Source organism: Prosopis cineraria, unplaced genomic scaffold (assembly GCF_029017545.1).
Source record: "Prosopis cineraria cultivar Desert tree isolate PC_DT_omini unplaced genomic scaffold, ASM2901754v1 PC13, whole genome shotgun sequence".
Taxonomy (NCBI): Eukaryota; Viridiplantae; Streptophyta; class Magnoliopsida; order Fabales; family Fabaceae; genus Prosopis; species Prosopis cineraria.
In genome coordinates this window covers 5,627,099-5,645,437 of record NW_026555344.1, presented here as the reverse complement: position 1 = coordinate 5,645,437, position 18,339 = coordinate 5,627,099, and the positions used below count along the sequence as shown (strand labels likewise).

Genomic DNA, 18,339 nt, shown 5'->3' with positions numbered 1-18,339 from the left:
TTTCATTTCATTTTATTTTAAAAAACAAGTCTAAAAATTATATTATAAAAGAATTTTTTAAAATAAAAAATGGGACAGAAAGCAATAATTTTCTTTCATAATTGTGAAGAAAGTGTAAGGCTTCACTTTTTAGAAAGAATTTTTAGTGAACCAGACATGGAAAAGTCCATTGCTTCTTGAAAAGTTTAGCTCCTTCCTTTCTAGTACTTGGCCGGCCTATTTGGATATCTTTCTAAAATCAATTCTAAATTTAAAATTATGGTTTTAAAAAATTTTATCCAAACACCTCAATATTTTTAAACTCCATTAGAGATGAGCTAGAACTTGTTCCATTTTAAAAAATTAATTCTGAACATTAGTAGCTTGTCACTTTAAATAGTAGAATTATTTACTTAAAATTAATTTTAAAAAAAATTATTCAAACATCATCAATTTTTTCATAATTAATTTTTGAAAATTTATCCAAACATAAAAACGTTCTAATAATCAATTTTTTTCATAATCAAATTTTTCAATTGAAATCCAAACACAGCTGACTCCTTGACCAATTGATATCTTTGATTGAATATTTGCTAAATTATTCACTTTCCATCTTACTGCACTACCGCAACGCAAACTGGATCTTTAAACCAGTGCATTTATCCATTTAATAATTTTCCAAATAAATGAATTTCTTCTCTTTCTCTGTGTTTTTTTTTTTTTCCGATTGTGATTTCTGCTTCTTCTTCTTTCCCTTTATTTTGTTATGATTATATTTTTTGGTGCCAAAGGAAAAGGTCAAATAAGGAATATGGAAAGATCCGGAAAAGTTTCATCCCGTTGATCCCATGGAAACAGAGGCTGGATTCTGAGTATTGGTTGTCTAGTAGTAGTAAACCAACATTCTTGTACAAATTCACAGAAGGAGATTCATTAGGACGACGAACCGGGAAAACAAAAATGAAATAACGGAAGAAAAAAAACATGTTAAATATATAGAGCATTTTACATGCATGTCAATTTTTGGTAGCTAGTGCATAGAAAGCAAATAAACTTTTTTATTTTTATCACCCAAAATATATTAGCAAATGAAAACTGTGGTTTTATTTTCAGAACTGAAAAATGCATTCACCAGCTATGAATAATCATCCCTATCCATTTTCATGGTGATGCCATCCTCGTCATCTCCTTCGAAGTCACCCCGGAGCCAATTTAAGGTAACGCTCTTGTCCGTCTCTACCTTCAGCTCGAAGTCTATGAAACCCTTGATAACTTCCCAAAGATGATATGTATATTCATCGCATGTCACTCTCTTTAAATGCGTCAATCTCATCACCGAGTCTGCAGGCAGATCACTTATTGAGCAATCCGACATATTGAAATTCGTTAGACTCCTCAACTCACCAATGTTGTCCGGTAACTTCTTGATGTTCAGGCAGAATGATATGTCAAGAAAGCTTAGGCTCTTGAGCTCCGTGATTGACTCTGGTATTTCCTCCATCTCCACGCAGTAACTAATCCGTAGTAATCTCAAGTTCTTAAGCCTTCCAATTTCTTGCGGAATTTGAGTAAACTTGGAGCAATTACTGATGCTGAGCTTCTCGAGGGTTTCAATGTCGCAAAATCCATCAGGCAGCTTCACCAAATCTTTGCAATACTCAATGTTCAGCTCTACCAAATTTGAGAACTTCATGGAACTGTTCTCAAAAGCCGCGGATACTTCACACATGTAAAGCGTTAACTTGTGCAGGTTCTTGGATTCCCAAAGGCAAGGAACTGAAACCTGCTGCAATCTGATTCTCCTGAGCGTCTGTAGAAATCTAATCAGCTCAAAGTTTTTGAATTTAGTGAACCAGCGGTACACACAATTGATCATGATGAGAACTTTCAGGCTTCTCATTTCCCTAATGAATCCCGGCAACGTATATTCTGAAGTCTTAAGGTTTAAAATCAGAACCTCAGCTCGGGCCGCTTGAATTACGCACCAATAGGGAGTGACTTCTTGATCTGCAATAGAGCATCAATCAAGAGCGGAAGAGAAAGAAGCAGAAAAAGAAACTAAGAGAGAAAAACAAACCTGTTAAAATGGATAATATACGAGCATCTACCCTTTGCTGCGTTGGTCCTTTCAGCAATGGCAAGCAGGCAGAGATCCCTCGCTGCGGCGGTTTTTGTTGCCACCATTCGGGAGGATCATTCAGATTTATTTCAATAAATAGTCTTTTCCTCTGGAATGCTTCCCCCTGCTCGCTTGAATTTTTAGCCAGCTCTCTTGGAATATTATGCTGGGTTATGAAGTGATTCTCGTAGTAATTGTCTTCATCGCTTCCAATTCGCCTGGTTCAGTCACAAGATTACGAAAGCACATTTTAATAAATTAATTTGTTCCAACCAGTGTGTGTTATGAGGATCGCTAATACAGAGCACTAGTGTCAGTGCACCATATCTTAACTTGAAACAAAATTCGAAGTTTATATATTTGGTGGCGTCCTCAATGCATGGGGAGCTTATGATGAGCTGTTATTTGAGGGAGAGATTGTTAAAATATACAGGTGTGAGTGAATATAAGTTGACGTGAGAAGTTCTACATGGTCGACTTAAGAACTAATATATAATAAAGTGAAAGAAATTATAAACTTAATGGTTTGAATTAAAATAGATATTCTTCTACTACTTCTTGCTTATTTGTTCTCTCCATTTGACTGCGTATTCCTAACTATATCTGTATATGAGAAATAAATCGCCACCATGGATTCACTCCTCAGTGTATTTACCTTTCAACCACTTCTATATATCAATCAAATTCTTGGCATTAAATAATTGTACATCAGCCAATTTTTTGTTTTTTTGTTTTAATGTAGTTGTATACTTACCTTCGAACCACCTGATCAGCCAGATTCATGTTTGTCAAATAGTGGATGTGGATCATGGCATCTATGTCATCCTTGACTTGTTCGTAAAGTTCCATCCACATGTCAAACAAGGCAGTAACGGGGATCATTTTATTTCTGGGGAATAAGCCAAGGTCCATGAAGAATTCTCTGTTGCTTTGATATTCTTTGGAGACACTCAAGGAATCATGGAGACGAGTAAGCAGCTCTGTATCAGTTTGAAGGACAGAGCGACCTTGGTGTGACCATTGTTTCAGCTTCTTTTGCCAGAACTCAATGGGCTTCCCTTGGAGATCCCCGCCAATTATTTTAATGGCCATCGGATAACCTCCACAGACTTGTACGACCTGTAGGAGAATGGGACGGTCAGGGAAAGTGTAGGTGGATGTGCCACTTGGTCGAACAAAATGCCGTAAAAGATCGATGGCATCTTCGTCACGCAATGGCGTCATCTGCACTGGGATGCCCAAACCTTGGAGGGCAGCTCTCGAAGTGACCAAAATCTTGGATTTAGTATTTGATGACATTTGATTGCTCCACCGCGTAACAGGTTGTTCTGAGCCAGCCTCAACATCATCCAGCACCAGCAACACTGTCTTCCTCCCATTTTCACGCAACTCGTGTTCCACCTGCTTAGCCAGATCTCCATCGCTTTCAATCTTTGAACCTACGGGCACAAACAGGATATTGTCGCTGAAGCAGCCTGTTCATCCATATCAGCCCCAAGTTGATAATCAGTCATTACCGTCATATATTCATATTTGGACAAACTCATTGTTGAGATAATTGTTGAGACGCCACCTCTGCAGCTAGTATGCTTGGTAAGTTAGTTGATTGTAATGAGACTGATAATGGAGTGTTACATGATGTTTCACACGTTTGAGAGATCCCAGTTGGGATGTGAGGGTGTCACATGCATGCAAGGAGGGTAATTGTTGTGCTGACCATTTAGTAGGTCTGAGCTTGAGGAAAGAGCAGGGTTGTTCTTTCTGTTGGAACCCGATAGAGTTGCAAGAATTGTTGTACAGGAATCAGGTGGGCGTTTCTAAGCCCAGGTTGATACGTATGAAATAAATTTCGGGCCTTGGCCCTGTATTTTACAAAAAAAAAAAAACCTTGCGTTATTAACTTTTTTTTATATTAAATATCGTATTTTTTTATATATAATTAATTTTATAACAAATTTTTTTTATTTTAATTTAATTAAATAAAATCATATTAAATATATAATGTTATGTAGTTAAATCTTGTCATGAATAAAGCAAATTTAGAGGGCTTGTCTATAATTAATTATCTTATTTTGGACTTATTTATGATTTTCTCTTTCTTTGCTGGGGCCTTCGAACCGGCACGACATCTTATAATTTATGCTTATTACCTTTAAACTTCATTAATGTTAATACAATATTTTTAAATTATTTATTTAAATATTAATCACCTTAATTATTTAAAGTTTTGTAAATTGGGGGAGAGTTGATAATTTAATTATAATAGAAAATTAATAATCTTAAAATTTTCAATATGACTATAAATAAATAATTAGGTATTTTAAAATTTTTAACCTAATATTTCTAACGGTGTACCAAATTAGAGTAAACGGAAGAGGCTTGAAAAAACTAGCCACCTGGTTTGATTCGTATGACAAGAATAGGTGTGGATGAAATTATAAGATGAATCTATCCTCTCCTGATCATGTAAATATATTATATTTATGTGCCTTACCAAGCCTCCTGGTTCGAGTCACATTACAAGAATAAGTGTAGATGGACTTCGAGGCCAGGTGAATCTATCCTGCTAATATATATGTGCAAGATTATGGAAGATTAGATTTCAGTGTTACCTCGCACATCAATATCACGACAGAGCTGCTGGGCCAAGGTGGTCTTCCCCGAGCCGGTGAAACCAGTCAAGTTAAGGATCCGGTCTCCGCCATCTCTCATGAGGCTAGACTTCAAATTTGTCATCAACGGACTGTTCCATCCCACTGTAAACTCCGACGACATCGTTTCGTGATCAATCTTAAACCTTGGTTGACGAATATTATCATTGCCGGGTACAGTACTATTCCCGGGTCGGTGGGCTCGGCCTTCGATCACAGCCTCCGCCGTCACCAACATACTCCAAGTATTTATTAAACCTTGGATTTCATGGTGTGCACTCTGAAGCTTTTGCTGGTAACTTGGCGCCATCCAGCAGTTCCAGAATCCGATTATGGAGTATTTGTTCCGAGCCTTTTGGATTTTCCTCCTGATCACCTGCAAAGCCTTTATGTCCTGGGCTGACGATTCCGACGTCGTCGTGCTGAGGAGTTGTTCAATTCTTTCAAGCTTTGGGCCTACTAGATCCACTGTGTTGTTGAAACTCTCGGCTGTGCTTCCATGATTCAGACCCCTGTTAATTATATCCGCAGCCTCCCTTCCTAACTCCAAAACCAGCGACACGGGATCCCCCATCCTCTCGATCGATCAGGCACCTCACAGCCTGGCTTTCCACCTTTCCTAAACTTCCTCAGCAATTTGTTTTTGAGGGTGGAAGACTACTCTTGGAGTCCATGTAATGAAAATTAAAGAAACTTATATTAATTATTGGTGATACAAGAACAATGTTATGAAAACCGGACCGGTCATTGAACCGGTCAAGGTATCGGTTCACGGTTCAATGGTTGGACTGCGGTCTAAATCGAGATCAAACTGATCATAAATAAATTGATATATTTTAAATATTATATATTTAAAGTAAAAAGAAATCATATATAGTAAGAAAAATGAATATGTAAATTTCAAACAAGATAATTTATAATTTATATTATGACATCATTTTCATCCAAAATATATATAATTATTTCATAATTTATAATTTATAACATTAAAATATATACACACACACATAATTTATACATATTTCTTGCATTTTTTCATTTCACCATGCTTATTGGGTATAAATGTGTATAAATTATATTTTAAAAATATGAGTTAAAAATAAAAAATAAAAAAGTAAAATGGCTGGTTCAACTAATTTTTCACATCCGACTCAACCGGTTCATGAGCGGTTCACAAGGAAAGCAATTTTTAGGTGTAATTGGACCTATGACCGATTCCTGATTCAACTAGTCGGATCGGCTAGTCAGTCCGATTCTGATAATAGTGTAGAAGAAGACACAGAGGAGCTAGGGGACCACCCCTTCGTAAAATAAAATTTTATATATATTATTATTATTATTATTATTATATATTTATTAAAATAAAAATTATAATTTTTTGGTAAATATATTTATTATTACTATAAATATTACTGATTTAATCTAGACAGTCCAATTTAATAATAAAAAATTTATACTTTTATAAATTAATTAGTTAGATGTATTTTGGATGGGCTTTATATAATATTAAATTTGGATAATTCAAATTAAATGTTAACTGTTCTGACCAAATTGTTGATAAAAGAGATTTATTAAATTTTTTGTAAAATTTTTATAAGTTCTTATTTTAATAAATATGAAATAAAAATAAATTAAAAGTTTTAAATTTAGATCATCCACATCTCATCTTCCTTAACAGGCACAAAAAATTGATCCTGGGAGAGGACCACCGGTTGTCCGGTTCGATTACATGATTAAAAAAGATGCGAATGGAATTATTTTTCATAGCCGTAAATTTCAAAGAAATGGCTGGCCATGGTGGTGTTGGGTGGGGACTATAGATAACTTTGAATATAAGAATATTGGTTGCTTTATATTTTCTTATGTTTATGGATTCTTTTGACTATTAACTTTTTTTATAGAGCATTACAAGTCATTGATGGTGAGAATATGCCAAGAAGAAAAACAAAAAGTTGTGGCTATAAATTAAGGGAACTTCTAGGTTTTAGCTATATAAAATTAAATTAAGTAATTAATTCAATAAACCGACTCATGAATTATCCCTCTTGTCCTATTTATTAAAGTAGTTGGATAAGGGTTTTTGTGATTCTTTTATTAAGGCATCATATTATTTTTTTTATGAATTTTTATTTTACCTTTATTCAATATATAATATTAATGTAAGAAAATAGAATTTTTTTAAAAAAAACATATTTAATATAAGAAAAGTAAAAAAAAATTAGTAAAGACAGAGTTAATGATTATCAATTTTAAAATTTTATTTATTTTTTAATAAAAATACTAAAAATAATTTATAAATAAAAATAAAAAAATATTATCAGCTAAAATTAATGCGAGTGAAACTTTTGTTGTTCAAATAAATAATTGAAGGTTTCAATCTCAATCTTTATATATACAGTAACTTTTTGGTGAAATCTATCTCTCTCTTTTAATATCACTGGAGAGATCTCTTCTACTGACAGAATCTTCTTCTTGGGTTATTAAAAAAAATAGAAGAAATATTTTAAATCCCATCTCTCTTTTTTAATTCGTCAATGTTACCATCCTTTCTGCCTATCGTGGTGTCGATACATACAAGCATGACAATGATAATTTAGTTATGGGAAGAAATTGCCACTTCAATCTTTTAGATTTTGAAACACAAATCAACCTTTAATTTAAAATAATCTAACATATAAAATTAGTTGATGACTTGACATATTGCATATGGCTAAATGAAAACAAATTGGCCTTCAAGTCAGATTGATTTTATCATTAATTTAGGTAGATGTCAAACTCAATATTCTTCACTTATGTTAGCAAATTTTAGTGGTATGTTACCTTTTATTCAAACAGTAAATTTAAAAGACTAAATATTAATGTAAAATTGAAGGGCTAAAGTTTTATCATCTATTTTTAAATATGCATTTGATAACAAATTTAAAGTAGAGTGAGTTATAATCTATAATTAAATGATAGTATTTTAACATTTTTTTTATTTATGTACGTGCTAATTTAGTTTTAAATTTTAAAATTTCAATAACAAAGGGTAAGGTTTATAAATTTTGCTTATAAAATATGTTGTTTATATTTTTAATATACACAAAATGACAAGTTATAAAATGAAATAAGTTGTTGACAAAAAGAAAATTTCTATAATAAAAAATTGTGTGAATGCAAAGAAGAATTACCTCAAATTGTGCCAAATAATATTTGAATATAAACATATAACCGTATAAAAAAATTATGTTATTTACATTTTTTTATACAGACGAGGATGAAAAATTCTTAAATAAAATAAATGGTTATTTATATTTACAACTAATAACTTATAAACCATAATATATTGTTTAAATTTTAATTTATATGTTGGCCAAAAAAATTAATTTATGTGGGGATCACATATATAAATTGTTTATATTTTTTATATGCACATGATATCATACTTTAAAATAATTTGTGTAAGATAAAACAAATTATTATCTATTTTTTATTCTACACAGGTAACATCCTATTGAAGGCAATCCTATTCGAAACATAGCCAGTCATTATATATGGGTGCCTTTTCTAGTGAGGATTAATTTTAGGGCTTTAGAAAATTTAGCCAACATTATATGATTAAAGAAAACTAATAACCCACCTTTTCCTAAATTAAGATAATGGTCATTTTCTAATTTATCTTTGATACAAAAGACAAAACTACCATTTAGCATCACAATACCCTGATTCCTCTTTTTCACACTGGTTTCGCTTTCACCCACCCGAAGATGTGGAGACGACACTGCACTCTTGGTCATAACAACGAAGAAATTGATAGTTGATAATGGAACAACTCACACCAATGGATAAACAGAGTTAGAGATTCAACTAGGAGACTACAAGAACACAAGGTAAGGCAGATTGGAAGCTACAGATTTAGGTTGAAAAATCACGAATGCAAGGTGAGGAAGTCTGAACTACAACTTCTACACAAAGCTACACTAAAGCTGTAAATCTAGGGTGAGGAAGTTCAGTTAGACTCTGTTACAAAGTCAGAGTTCAAGCAAGGGTTTCCTAAGATTTTGTTTGATCTGTTTTGAAAAAATGATTATGTATCTGTATATCAATTATAAATAAGTTTATGTCTAATTATCTGGTTATGTTAATTTATGATAGTATATCAATGATATAAAATTATATATCACTAATACATAAGTCATGTCAGTGATTTTAACTTACCAATTTGTTTATTATTGATATACAACCGTATATCAATAATATAGTATCGTAGATTAGTAATGGAGTTTTCTTTTTAATGTTTAATGTCCTCTTTGTAATATCTGGGAAAAATAAAGAGGGAGAGAGAGGAAAAGCTTTGTGATGAAGATAGTGATCCAGAAAAATTAGATAAAAAATTTTAATGAAGAAAAACACTGTATAAGAGATGAATATGATGATAAAAAAAAATCAGATCCAAAAATATGATGAAGAAAATATTCAGAGATGATAAATCAAAGAGAGAGCACACACAATATGATTTTTTATGATAAAAATGAAAGATTTAATCAGCTAAAGATTAATTAAATCAAATATATTTTGTTTTAATAATAAATTTATTCTGAGGATAAAAAAGAAAAATATATCTAATTAATTTTATGAATGGATCATATTTTAAAATATTTAAAAACCTTATCCATAAAGTAATAATTATATAAATAGTTAATTATAAAGAGAACAAAATATTCAAAATGATAGAAATTTCAAATGATAAAGTATAAAGAAAATTTAAAATTATAAAAAAAATATGGGAAGAAATGGATTTCAAATCCAAATCTATAAATTTTTATATATTTAAATAAAAGATTCAATCTAAATTCTCATTAATCCAAATAAACTGTTAGCAAATGGAAACTGTAGTTTTGTTATTATCACTTCTATTCCGAAATGAAAAGTACATTTACCTGTCATGAATAATCATCTCTGTCCATTTTCATGGTTATGCCATCCTCGTCATCGCCTTCAAAGTCACTCCGCAGCCAATTTAAGGTAATTCCTTTGGCCGTCTCTACCTTGAGTTCGAAGTCTATGAGACCCTTGATAACTTCCCAAATATGATATGTATATTCATCGCATGTCACTTTCTTTAAATGCTTCAATCTCATGACAGAGGCTGCAGGCAGATCACTAATTGAGCAATCTGACATATTAAAATTTGTTAGACTCCTTAACTCGCCAATATTGTCCGGTAACTTCTTAATGTTCAGGCAGAATGATATGTCAAGAAAGCTTAGGCTCTCGAGCTCTGTGATCGACTCTGGTATTTTCTCAAACTCCGCGCAGTAACTAATCCTTAGTAATTTCAACTTCTTAAGCCTTCCAATTTCCTGCGGAAGTTCCGTAAACTTGGAGCAATTACTGATGCTGAGCTTCTTTAAGGTTTCAATATGGCAAATCCCATCAGGCAACTTCAGCAAATCTTTGCAATACTCAATGTTCAGCTCCACCAGGTTTGGGAACTTGATGGAACTGTTTTCAAAAGCCGTGTACACTTCACACATGTAAAGCGTTAGCTTGTGCAGGTTCTTGGATTCCCAAAGGCAAGGAACTGAAACCTGCTGCAATCTGATTCTCCTGAGCGTTTGCAGAAAAATAATCAACTCGAAGTTTTTGAATTTAGTGAACCAGCGGTGCACATGATTGATCACGATGAGAACTTTCAGTTTTTTCGTTTCCCTAATGAATCCTGGAAACGTATATTCGGTAGTCTTAAGGTTTAAAATCAGAACCTCGGCTTGGGCCGCTTGAATTACGTACCAATCTGGAGTGACCTCTTGATCTGCAAGATGGCACCAATCAAGTGTGGAAAAGAAACAGAAAGAGAAACTAAGAGAGGAGAAACAAACCTGTAAAAATGGATAATACACGAGCATCTACCCTTTGCTGCGGCTGATTTTGCTGCCACCATTCAGGAGGATCGTTCCCATTTATTTCAATAATTAGTCTTTCCCTCTCGAATGCATCCCCCTGCTCGCTGGAATATTTGTTAGCCAGCTCTCTAGGAATATTGTGCTGAGTTATGAAGTGATTCTCGTAGTAATTGTCTTCGTCGCTTCCAATTCGCCTGGTTAAGATTACGAAAGTACATGTATAAATTAATTTGTTCAAAGTCATCAGTGTGTGGGAAATAAATCGCCACGTTGATATCACTCTCACTGATCCTATATACTTTATAAAATTAAGGAACTTAAATGAAAAGGATGAAATATATACTTTAATTTTTTTTAATACTCATCTTTAATTTCATACTTTTATTACTAAATTTTCAGTACTCATTTTAACTATTTTTAGCACATTTCTTTTTGTTTTCAATTATTAACTTAGATGTTCTCAATACTTATTATCTGCAACCATAGAAGATGTCAAGATGAGTACTATTGAAAAAATTTAAAGTGACTATTGAAAAAAAAAAAAAAAACCTCAAGGCTAAAAACATTGAAGATGAGCATTAAAAATATAAAAAATGAGTATTAAAAATACAGAAGATTAGTATTAAAAAAATTCAATCAAAAAAAATTAATTCTAACAATAGGGATCGTTGTTTTTTTAATGAAATTTCATAGTTTTAAGGTCTTTAATTATAATTAATGTGTTTAGAAAATCCTTAAATGCCATTTTTTATTGAATTTAGTAGTGGCATTTACCTTCGAACCACCTTATCAGCCAAATTCATGCTCGTCAAATCGTGGATGTGGGTCATGGCATATATGTCATTCTTAACTTGTGGGTAACGTTCTATCCACATGTCAAACAAGGCAGGAACGGGGATCATTTTATTCCCGGGGAATAAGCCAAGGTCCATGAAGAATTCTTTGATCCTTTGAAATTCTTCGGAAACACTCAAGGAATCATGGAGACGAGTAAGCAGCTCTGTATCAGTTTGAAGAATAGAGAGACCTTCCTCTGACCATTGTTTCAGCTTCTTCTGCCAGAATTCAATGGGCTTCCCCCGGAGATCCCGGCCAATTATTTTGATGGCCATCGGATGACGTCCACAGCCTTGTACCACCTGTTGATAAATCAAAGCCTCTCACAAATTAAATCATATATAGATAAAATATCTAACAACGCAAATGGATGACGCAAAGTTTTTCAGGACCTGTAGGAGAGTATCCCTGTCAGGGAGGAAAGCGTGGGAAGGGGCGCCACTTGGTCGAACAAAATGAAGTAAAAGAGTGATGGCATCATCTTTACGCAATGGCCTCATCTGCAATGGGATGCCCAAACCTCGGAGGGAAAATCTTGAAGTGACCAAAATCTTGGATTTGGTATTATTTGATGATATCTTATCACTCCACTGCATTACAACTTCCGAGCCAGGCTCAACATCATCCAGCACCAGCAACACAGCATTGCTCCCATTTTCACGCAATTCGTATTCCACTTGATTAGCCAGATCTTCATCGCTTTCAATCTTCGAGCCTACGGGCACAAACAGGATATTGTCGCTGAACCAACCCGCTCGCCCGGATCAGCCCCAGCAGCATTGAGTTAGTACTCCTCATATTTTCATTCACATTCACCTAACTTTAATTGATGGTTAAATCACATATATTATACCGAAATAGTCTTCTTTGAATATAGGTGTTGTTTTAAAAATTATTCAAGTTGCTTAAAAAATTAATGCATATATTTTTATACCTTTTTATTCATATTTAATTTTTTTTTCATCATGTAAACTTATTTATTTAATAATTTTTTTAAAAAAACTAAAATATATAAGTCAACTAAAATAATATTTCAAACTCATGCAAAAAATTAATGAAATAGAGATTTAATGTGATAAAATATGAATTAGTCAATATAATTTATGCTTATATTTTTAAAAAAATTTAAATCTAAAACAATATTTAGAACTGTTAGATTAAGGTGTAGAAGAAATATCTGGATCTACATTTTCGAATATTTCTCTATACGCAACATTAGTGGTGCTCGTCTTTGGTTGACGACTTGAAATTTGAATCATGGATTATTAGTGGAGTCCATTCATTGATGAAGAAAGATTGATGATGGAATATATATAGGCTGAGGCTGAGAGAGTTCAGATTTCACGAGGGATATAACACCTTGATTTTTAATTAAGGAATAAGTTGGGAACTTCAAGATTTGAAATTTACTTTGAGGTGAAATTTAGGAATAAAAATTCATTTGAGGTTGTTTGAGGATAATGTCATGCTTAGGCAATTAATTATGAGTTTTATTTGGCCAAAGACCTTGTAGAAGTGTTAAATAGGGTCCAGAGTATGAAATTGGGACGGACTAGGCCTACAAATGGTAGAATTAGGCCTTTGAAGGTTGACCATGTGTGGGTGAGCTTAACACAAGGCTCGGCCACAAGCGGATGGAGGGCAAAATGCAGGAGTTTCACTTAAATGCTTGTCTGCGCATGTACAAGCTTTTGCTGATTCCAACTGCATGTGGATGAGAGGCATTTTAAGAATCCCTGTTCTACGAAATCAGATAGAACGTGTGAGAGGGGCCGAGAATCAAAGGGAGCTTTGAGTTTTCTCTGTTAGGGTACCGAACTTGGAGTGGTTTTCAAGCCGTGCAACCACTTGAGGTCAGTTTCTAACTTCCTCTTCTACATTGCTACATAATTTTCTTTGAGTTTGAGGAAAATTTTTAAGTTAAGGTTTTCCTATAAGATGTTTAATTTGAACCTATGATGATTTATTATGTTGTTGAGATTGCTGGGAGTTTGATAAATTCTACACAACATTTATTTAAGGTTGGAATTTGAATTTGAGGATTTTGAATTAAATCCTAAACTTAGATGGTGAAGTTTGGTTGAATCTGAACTTGTGGGGTTAATTTCAAATGTTTTGATGTTTATTTAAACATAGATAAGTGTTTCTATGGTATTAGAATGTTGATTTGATGCTTGAGGATGATTTTTTTTATTTTTGGGGTATTTTTGGATGAATTTTGAAGTTATGTAATGATGAAATATTAATGTTGGGATTGATTTGAGGTTTAATTAGAGGTTGAGTGTAAGAGGATGATAGAAAAATTTTTTGAAAGAGTTAAAATGGATTCTAACCCTGAATTGGTACTAAATGTGGGTTAGGCATAGACTTCCTAATTTTAAATTGAGAGTTATATATTTGTTACAATATGAAATTAATATGTAGTATGATGTAATGATTGTGTAGATTGTGTTGATTAAAAGATTGGAGGAAGTGGTGTTGTGAAGGAAAATTTATTATTTAAGATACAAGGCAACCATTTAAAATATAGATAACTTGTCAGGATATTTTGAAATATTATTGTTGTTGGAAAATTTTTGCTTAGATAATTACTATCATGTGGTAAATCCTCATCAGACCCAATAAGTGGCATGTAGCTTGATCTAAGTTACATTTAGCCAGGTGATTTGGCTTCTAGGCATAGCATAAAGAGGGATATAAAGTATAGTCATGTAATTAAATATTTGTTCAATTTGTTTGGAAATATTTATTCAAATAAATGTTTTATATACCGATTTAACAATCACATGATTAGTAGCATCTATATATATTGTTACATATTAATTTGAGTTAATAGGACTTTTAAGTCGCATTTCTTGTGATTAACAATTTTTGTAGGAACAAGTTCGGCTGAGAAAGCACCAAAGACAAAGTTTTTGTATATGGAACACCACCTTCTATATTGCATCTTTATCCAGTTTATACAATGCATATAGTGTCAACTTAAAACATATATTATTTTGTAGAGTATGTAGACTCTAATTTTGATTAGCTATATCTTTATGGTCAAGAGCACAATGTCTGTCTCTCTTAGCCCTTAATTTGATTTGAATATTTTGTCTATTCCTCATAGCTTTATATTTGACTTGTATGCTTGACCATGATGATTTTGTTTGTTCCTCATGATTCTAATTGCTTTTTGAGATATTGGTGATATAATAAATTTGTTTGGAATTATTGAGTAATTAGCTAGGTTATATGATGTGATTATGTTGTCAATAAGTGTACATCTCAAAACTATTCTTGGTTGAGGCTAAGTATTAATATTAAATGGTTGTGAATATTGTTCAGACTCATTTTAGATATTTTTAAATAACTAATTGTTCAAAAAATGTTATGATTTAAATAGGATTTATTTTATATCGATTGGGATGTACACTTAGAGCACATTGTTATGTCCAAAAAAAAAAAATTTGTGCTTAGAAATTATTTGGAATTTTGCTACCCCAGGAGTCATACTTCTATGCTAAATTTTGATTTCAAAACTAAAACTTGATTTTGAATATTGTCTGCTTCTATGAGATCTGTTGATGTAAATGATTCTACATTGTTGTTCAAGAAGTATAATTTATTATAACTGTTAGTTTAATTATCATGATAGAATTTATTATTATGTTAAACTTTTTTTTTTTACCATAATAGATCTTTTTTACTTTGGCAGATTATTTACCAAAAAAAAAAATAAGTTCAAAAACTTAGAGTGTTGCAAGGGAGACTGAAAACACAGATTAAATGAGATCTAATTCAAATTTCAAATAGACACGCCACAACAAATGAGCAAATATGACATGAATATTTGAATCTAGGAGAGAGATGGAAAATAGAGAGCAGATGGAATCATTTGAACTTGAATTTCAGGAGGGAGACAAAAATTTGGTTTAATAGCACGGAGCCCAAAGCAAGTCCAAACTATTCATTTGAACCGGGACTATTAGCCGTAACAGTGAAATCACACACAAAGTGTCCACTGTTCATCGGCTGAGAGCCACGCCTTTTTCTAGATTTAGGATTGATATTGGTAGACTTAATTATTGAAAGTTCTTTAAATCAGAGAAGAATAAACAGTGAACTTATAAGGATGAATTAATAATTTAAATTTTTTAATATAATTACAAAAAATAAATATTTTAAAATTTTTAACAAAATATTTTTTAGAGAGTTAAAATTTAAGTTTAATATATGTTTTGAAAATAGAAAAAAAGTCCATAATTTTAGACAATTCAACGGAAGCAAGGAAAGGAAAAAAAAAAAAAAAGAGTAACCCACTTTGACTCAGATAACAAGAATAGAATAGGTGCAGATGATCTTGATATCTAAGTATATTCCTGTATGAATGTGGATGCAAGATTAGATTTTTGTGTTACCTCGAATATCAATATCATGACAGAGCTGCTGGGCCAAGGTGGTCTTCCCCGAACCGGTTAAACCAGTCAAGTTAAAGATCTGATGTCCACCCTCTTTCATGAGGCTAAACTTCAAATCGTTCATCAACGGACTGCTCTGTCCCACTGTAAACTCCGATGACATTTTTTCGTGATCAATCCTAAACGTTGGTCGCTGAATATCATTGCTGGGGACAGTACTATTCCCAGGTCGGTGGGATCGGCCTTCAATTACAGCCTCCACCTTCAGCAACTCACCCCAAGTATTTATTAAACCTTGGATTTCATTGTGTGCATTCTGAAGCTCTTCCTGGTAAGTTGGCGCCATGCAGCAGTTCCAGAATCCAATTTTGGAGTATCTGTCCCGAGCTTCTTGGATTTCCACCCTGATCCCCTGCAAAACCTCGATGTCCTTGGCTGAGGATGAATCCGACGCCGTCTTGCGGAGGTGTTCTTCGATACTGTCAAGCTTTGAGATCACTAGATCCATCTTTGCGTTGAAGTTCCTGACTGTTCTTCCATGATTCATACCCCTCTCAATTATATTCGCAGCATCCTTTGCTAAGTTATAAGCCAGCGACAAAGGATTCGCCATCCTAGCAGCCCAACTTTCCTGCTTCGATCAGAAACCAGGCACCTCACAACCTCGATCTCCGCCGTTCTCCTAAACTTCCTAGGGCAGTTTATTTCGAGTCAACAGAAGAAGACAGATCAGGAGGGGACCACCCCTTTGATTGCTACATGATTAAGAATATGATTTTATTGTTTTATTTTCAGGGAAAATAGCACAGTAGGATCTCTACCGAACCTTAAAAAAAAAAAGATTAAAAGAATATGATTTTACACTACAGGGTCAAAAAACTAAAATGTAAATAAATTTATATATGAAATGACAATAATACACGTATGTTTTTGAAAAAAAGAAAAAGTCCACCCTCACAATAGTAAATTAACTAAAAAATTTATTTATTAAACTAACTTTTAAAAAAATATTTTTAAATATAAATGTCATTACAACAATTAACTTTTATTGAATTGACTTTTGTCAATTAAATTTTCAGCAAATATATTTTTGATAAATTAAAAATCAAACACACACTCAGTTATTTCCCCAGCTTCACTGCTAGTGTAAATTAAATAACGTACTTACTGCATGACATATTTTACCACGATTAACAGAGAATGGAGACGGTAATATTTTTATAAATAAAGAGTTGTGGCTAATAGAGTACCTAAAGATACGTGCATGTATTCACTATAACATGGCAATATAGCCAGATTATTAATAAAGAATTTTCCTCACGACTCGAAGCTGTTTCCCAATGTAAACAGGATGTGATGATGATGCTTACCAAAGATATAGTACGTGAGAAGATTGGCTCAATGAAGAATCAAATATAGTATATTCCAGGTTGTTGCTTGTTGAAAATAAAACATGGAGTAGGGAGCCAAAATTTATTTTAAAAACTTTTAGAAATTTGGTGTTAATAATTGTTTATTACATTTATTTATGGAAATTAAAAAATATTTTTCTCGCGATGATTGGCTAAGATATCAATTGATGAGATATTGGTCTTGACTATCTATAAGAAGACGAAGACAACCAATTTGATGAACAAAAAATAAAAAACAAATGGAAGAAATTAAATAAGATGATAAGGTCCAATAACATATCTTTAGCCCAACTTGCACGCGGAATACTGTTTGTAAATGAAATGACTAGCGGTTAGAAAGTGAATGAGTTTTATTTTATTTTTCATGTTCTGAGTTTCGAACATATTTTTATCTGCTGCTTAAAAAAAATCTTTCACTTTTTTATCTGTAATTGAAAAATTTGTCCAATCTCACACTTTAGTCGTAGTTTGCATTTGGGAGGATGAAGCTTGGGTCTTAAGAGATCAGTTAATAACAATATCGTAATTTTTCTTACAAATAATTAATTAGGAGTAACCTACAAGACTTAAATTCTTAATTTGTAATTAATACTTTCATATTTATAAATATTTGAATGCTTATTAACGATTCATTTAAAAAATAGAGTATGGTCTAATTGTCATTAAATTGATTTTTTGCGATTTAATTTAAGTACTATTATTTCTCTTTACATTTCTATTTCATATCCATATCTCTTGTAATATTTTTCCCAGAATTTTAGGTTGCTTATGGAAATTTTTGAATTTAATATCTTAAATTGAAAAAAAAAATTGGTTGTTAAATTGTTAATGATGTTGATAATTTTTGACGGAGCTTGAGGGTATATTAAAATTAAATGACTCGAGAACGGTTCAAAGTCTGGTGTATTTTTCAACCTTTGGATACATATTAATATTTCAATTCCAAGAGCTTAAGGTTGCATTTGAATGGATAGATTTAAATTAAAAATTTAAATTTAAAATATTATATTTAAAATTTATATATTCTAATATTTTTTATTTCGATGATATAAA

The 18,339-nt window shown here is 32.3% G+C and overlaps 2 protein-coding genes across 3 annotated transcripts; both read right to left on the bottom strand.

Annotated features, from left to right (window-relative positions):
* Nucleotides 1-945: 945 nt before the first annotated feature.
* On the bottom strand, nt 946-9,807 carry LOC129291214 (probable disease resistance protein At5g66910). Of its 2 annotated transcripts, none has more exons than XM_054928467.1 (5): nt 9,669-9,807; nt 4,711-5,406; nt 2,853-3,573; nt 2,057-2,316; nt 946-1,986 (listed from the first exon to the last, which is right to left on the bottom strand). In XM_054928467.1, the coding sequence occupies exons 2-5, from the start codon at nt 5,321-5,323 to the stop codon at nt 1,115-1,117; spliced, it is 2,466 nt and encodes an 821-aa protein (XP_054784442.1). In that variant the 5' UTR covers nt 5,324-5,406; nt 9,669-9,807; the 3' UTR covers nt 946-1,114. The 2 variants fall into 2 exon arrangements, with proteins under 2 accessions (XP_054784442.1, XP_054784443.1); XM_054928468.1 differs by having other exon boundaries at nt 2,853-3,537.
* LOC129291217 (probable disease resistance protein At5g66890) lies at nt 9,564-16,597 on the bottom strand. The gene is made up of 5 exons (XM_054928474.1): nt 15,875-16,597; nt 11,864-12,212; nt 11,409-11,773; nt 10,611-10,828; nt 9,564-10,543 (listed from the first exon to the last, which is right to left on the bottom strand). Exons 2-5 carry the CDS (start codon nt 12,065-12,067, stop codon nt 9,672-9,674), a joined length of 1,659 nt encoding a protein of 552 aa, XP_054784449.1. The 5' UTR covers nt 12,068-12,212; nt 15,875-16,597; the 3' UTR covers nt 9,564-9,671.
* Between the last annotated feature and the right edge of the window lie 1,742 nt (nt 16,598-18,339).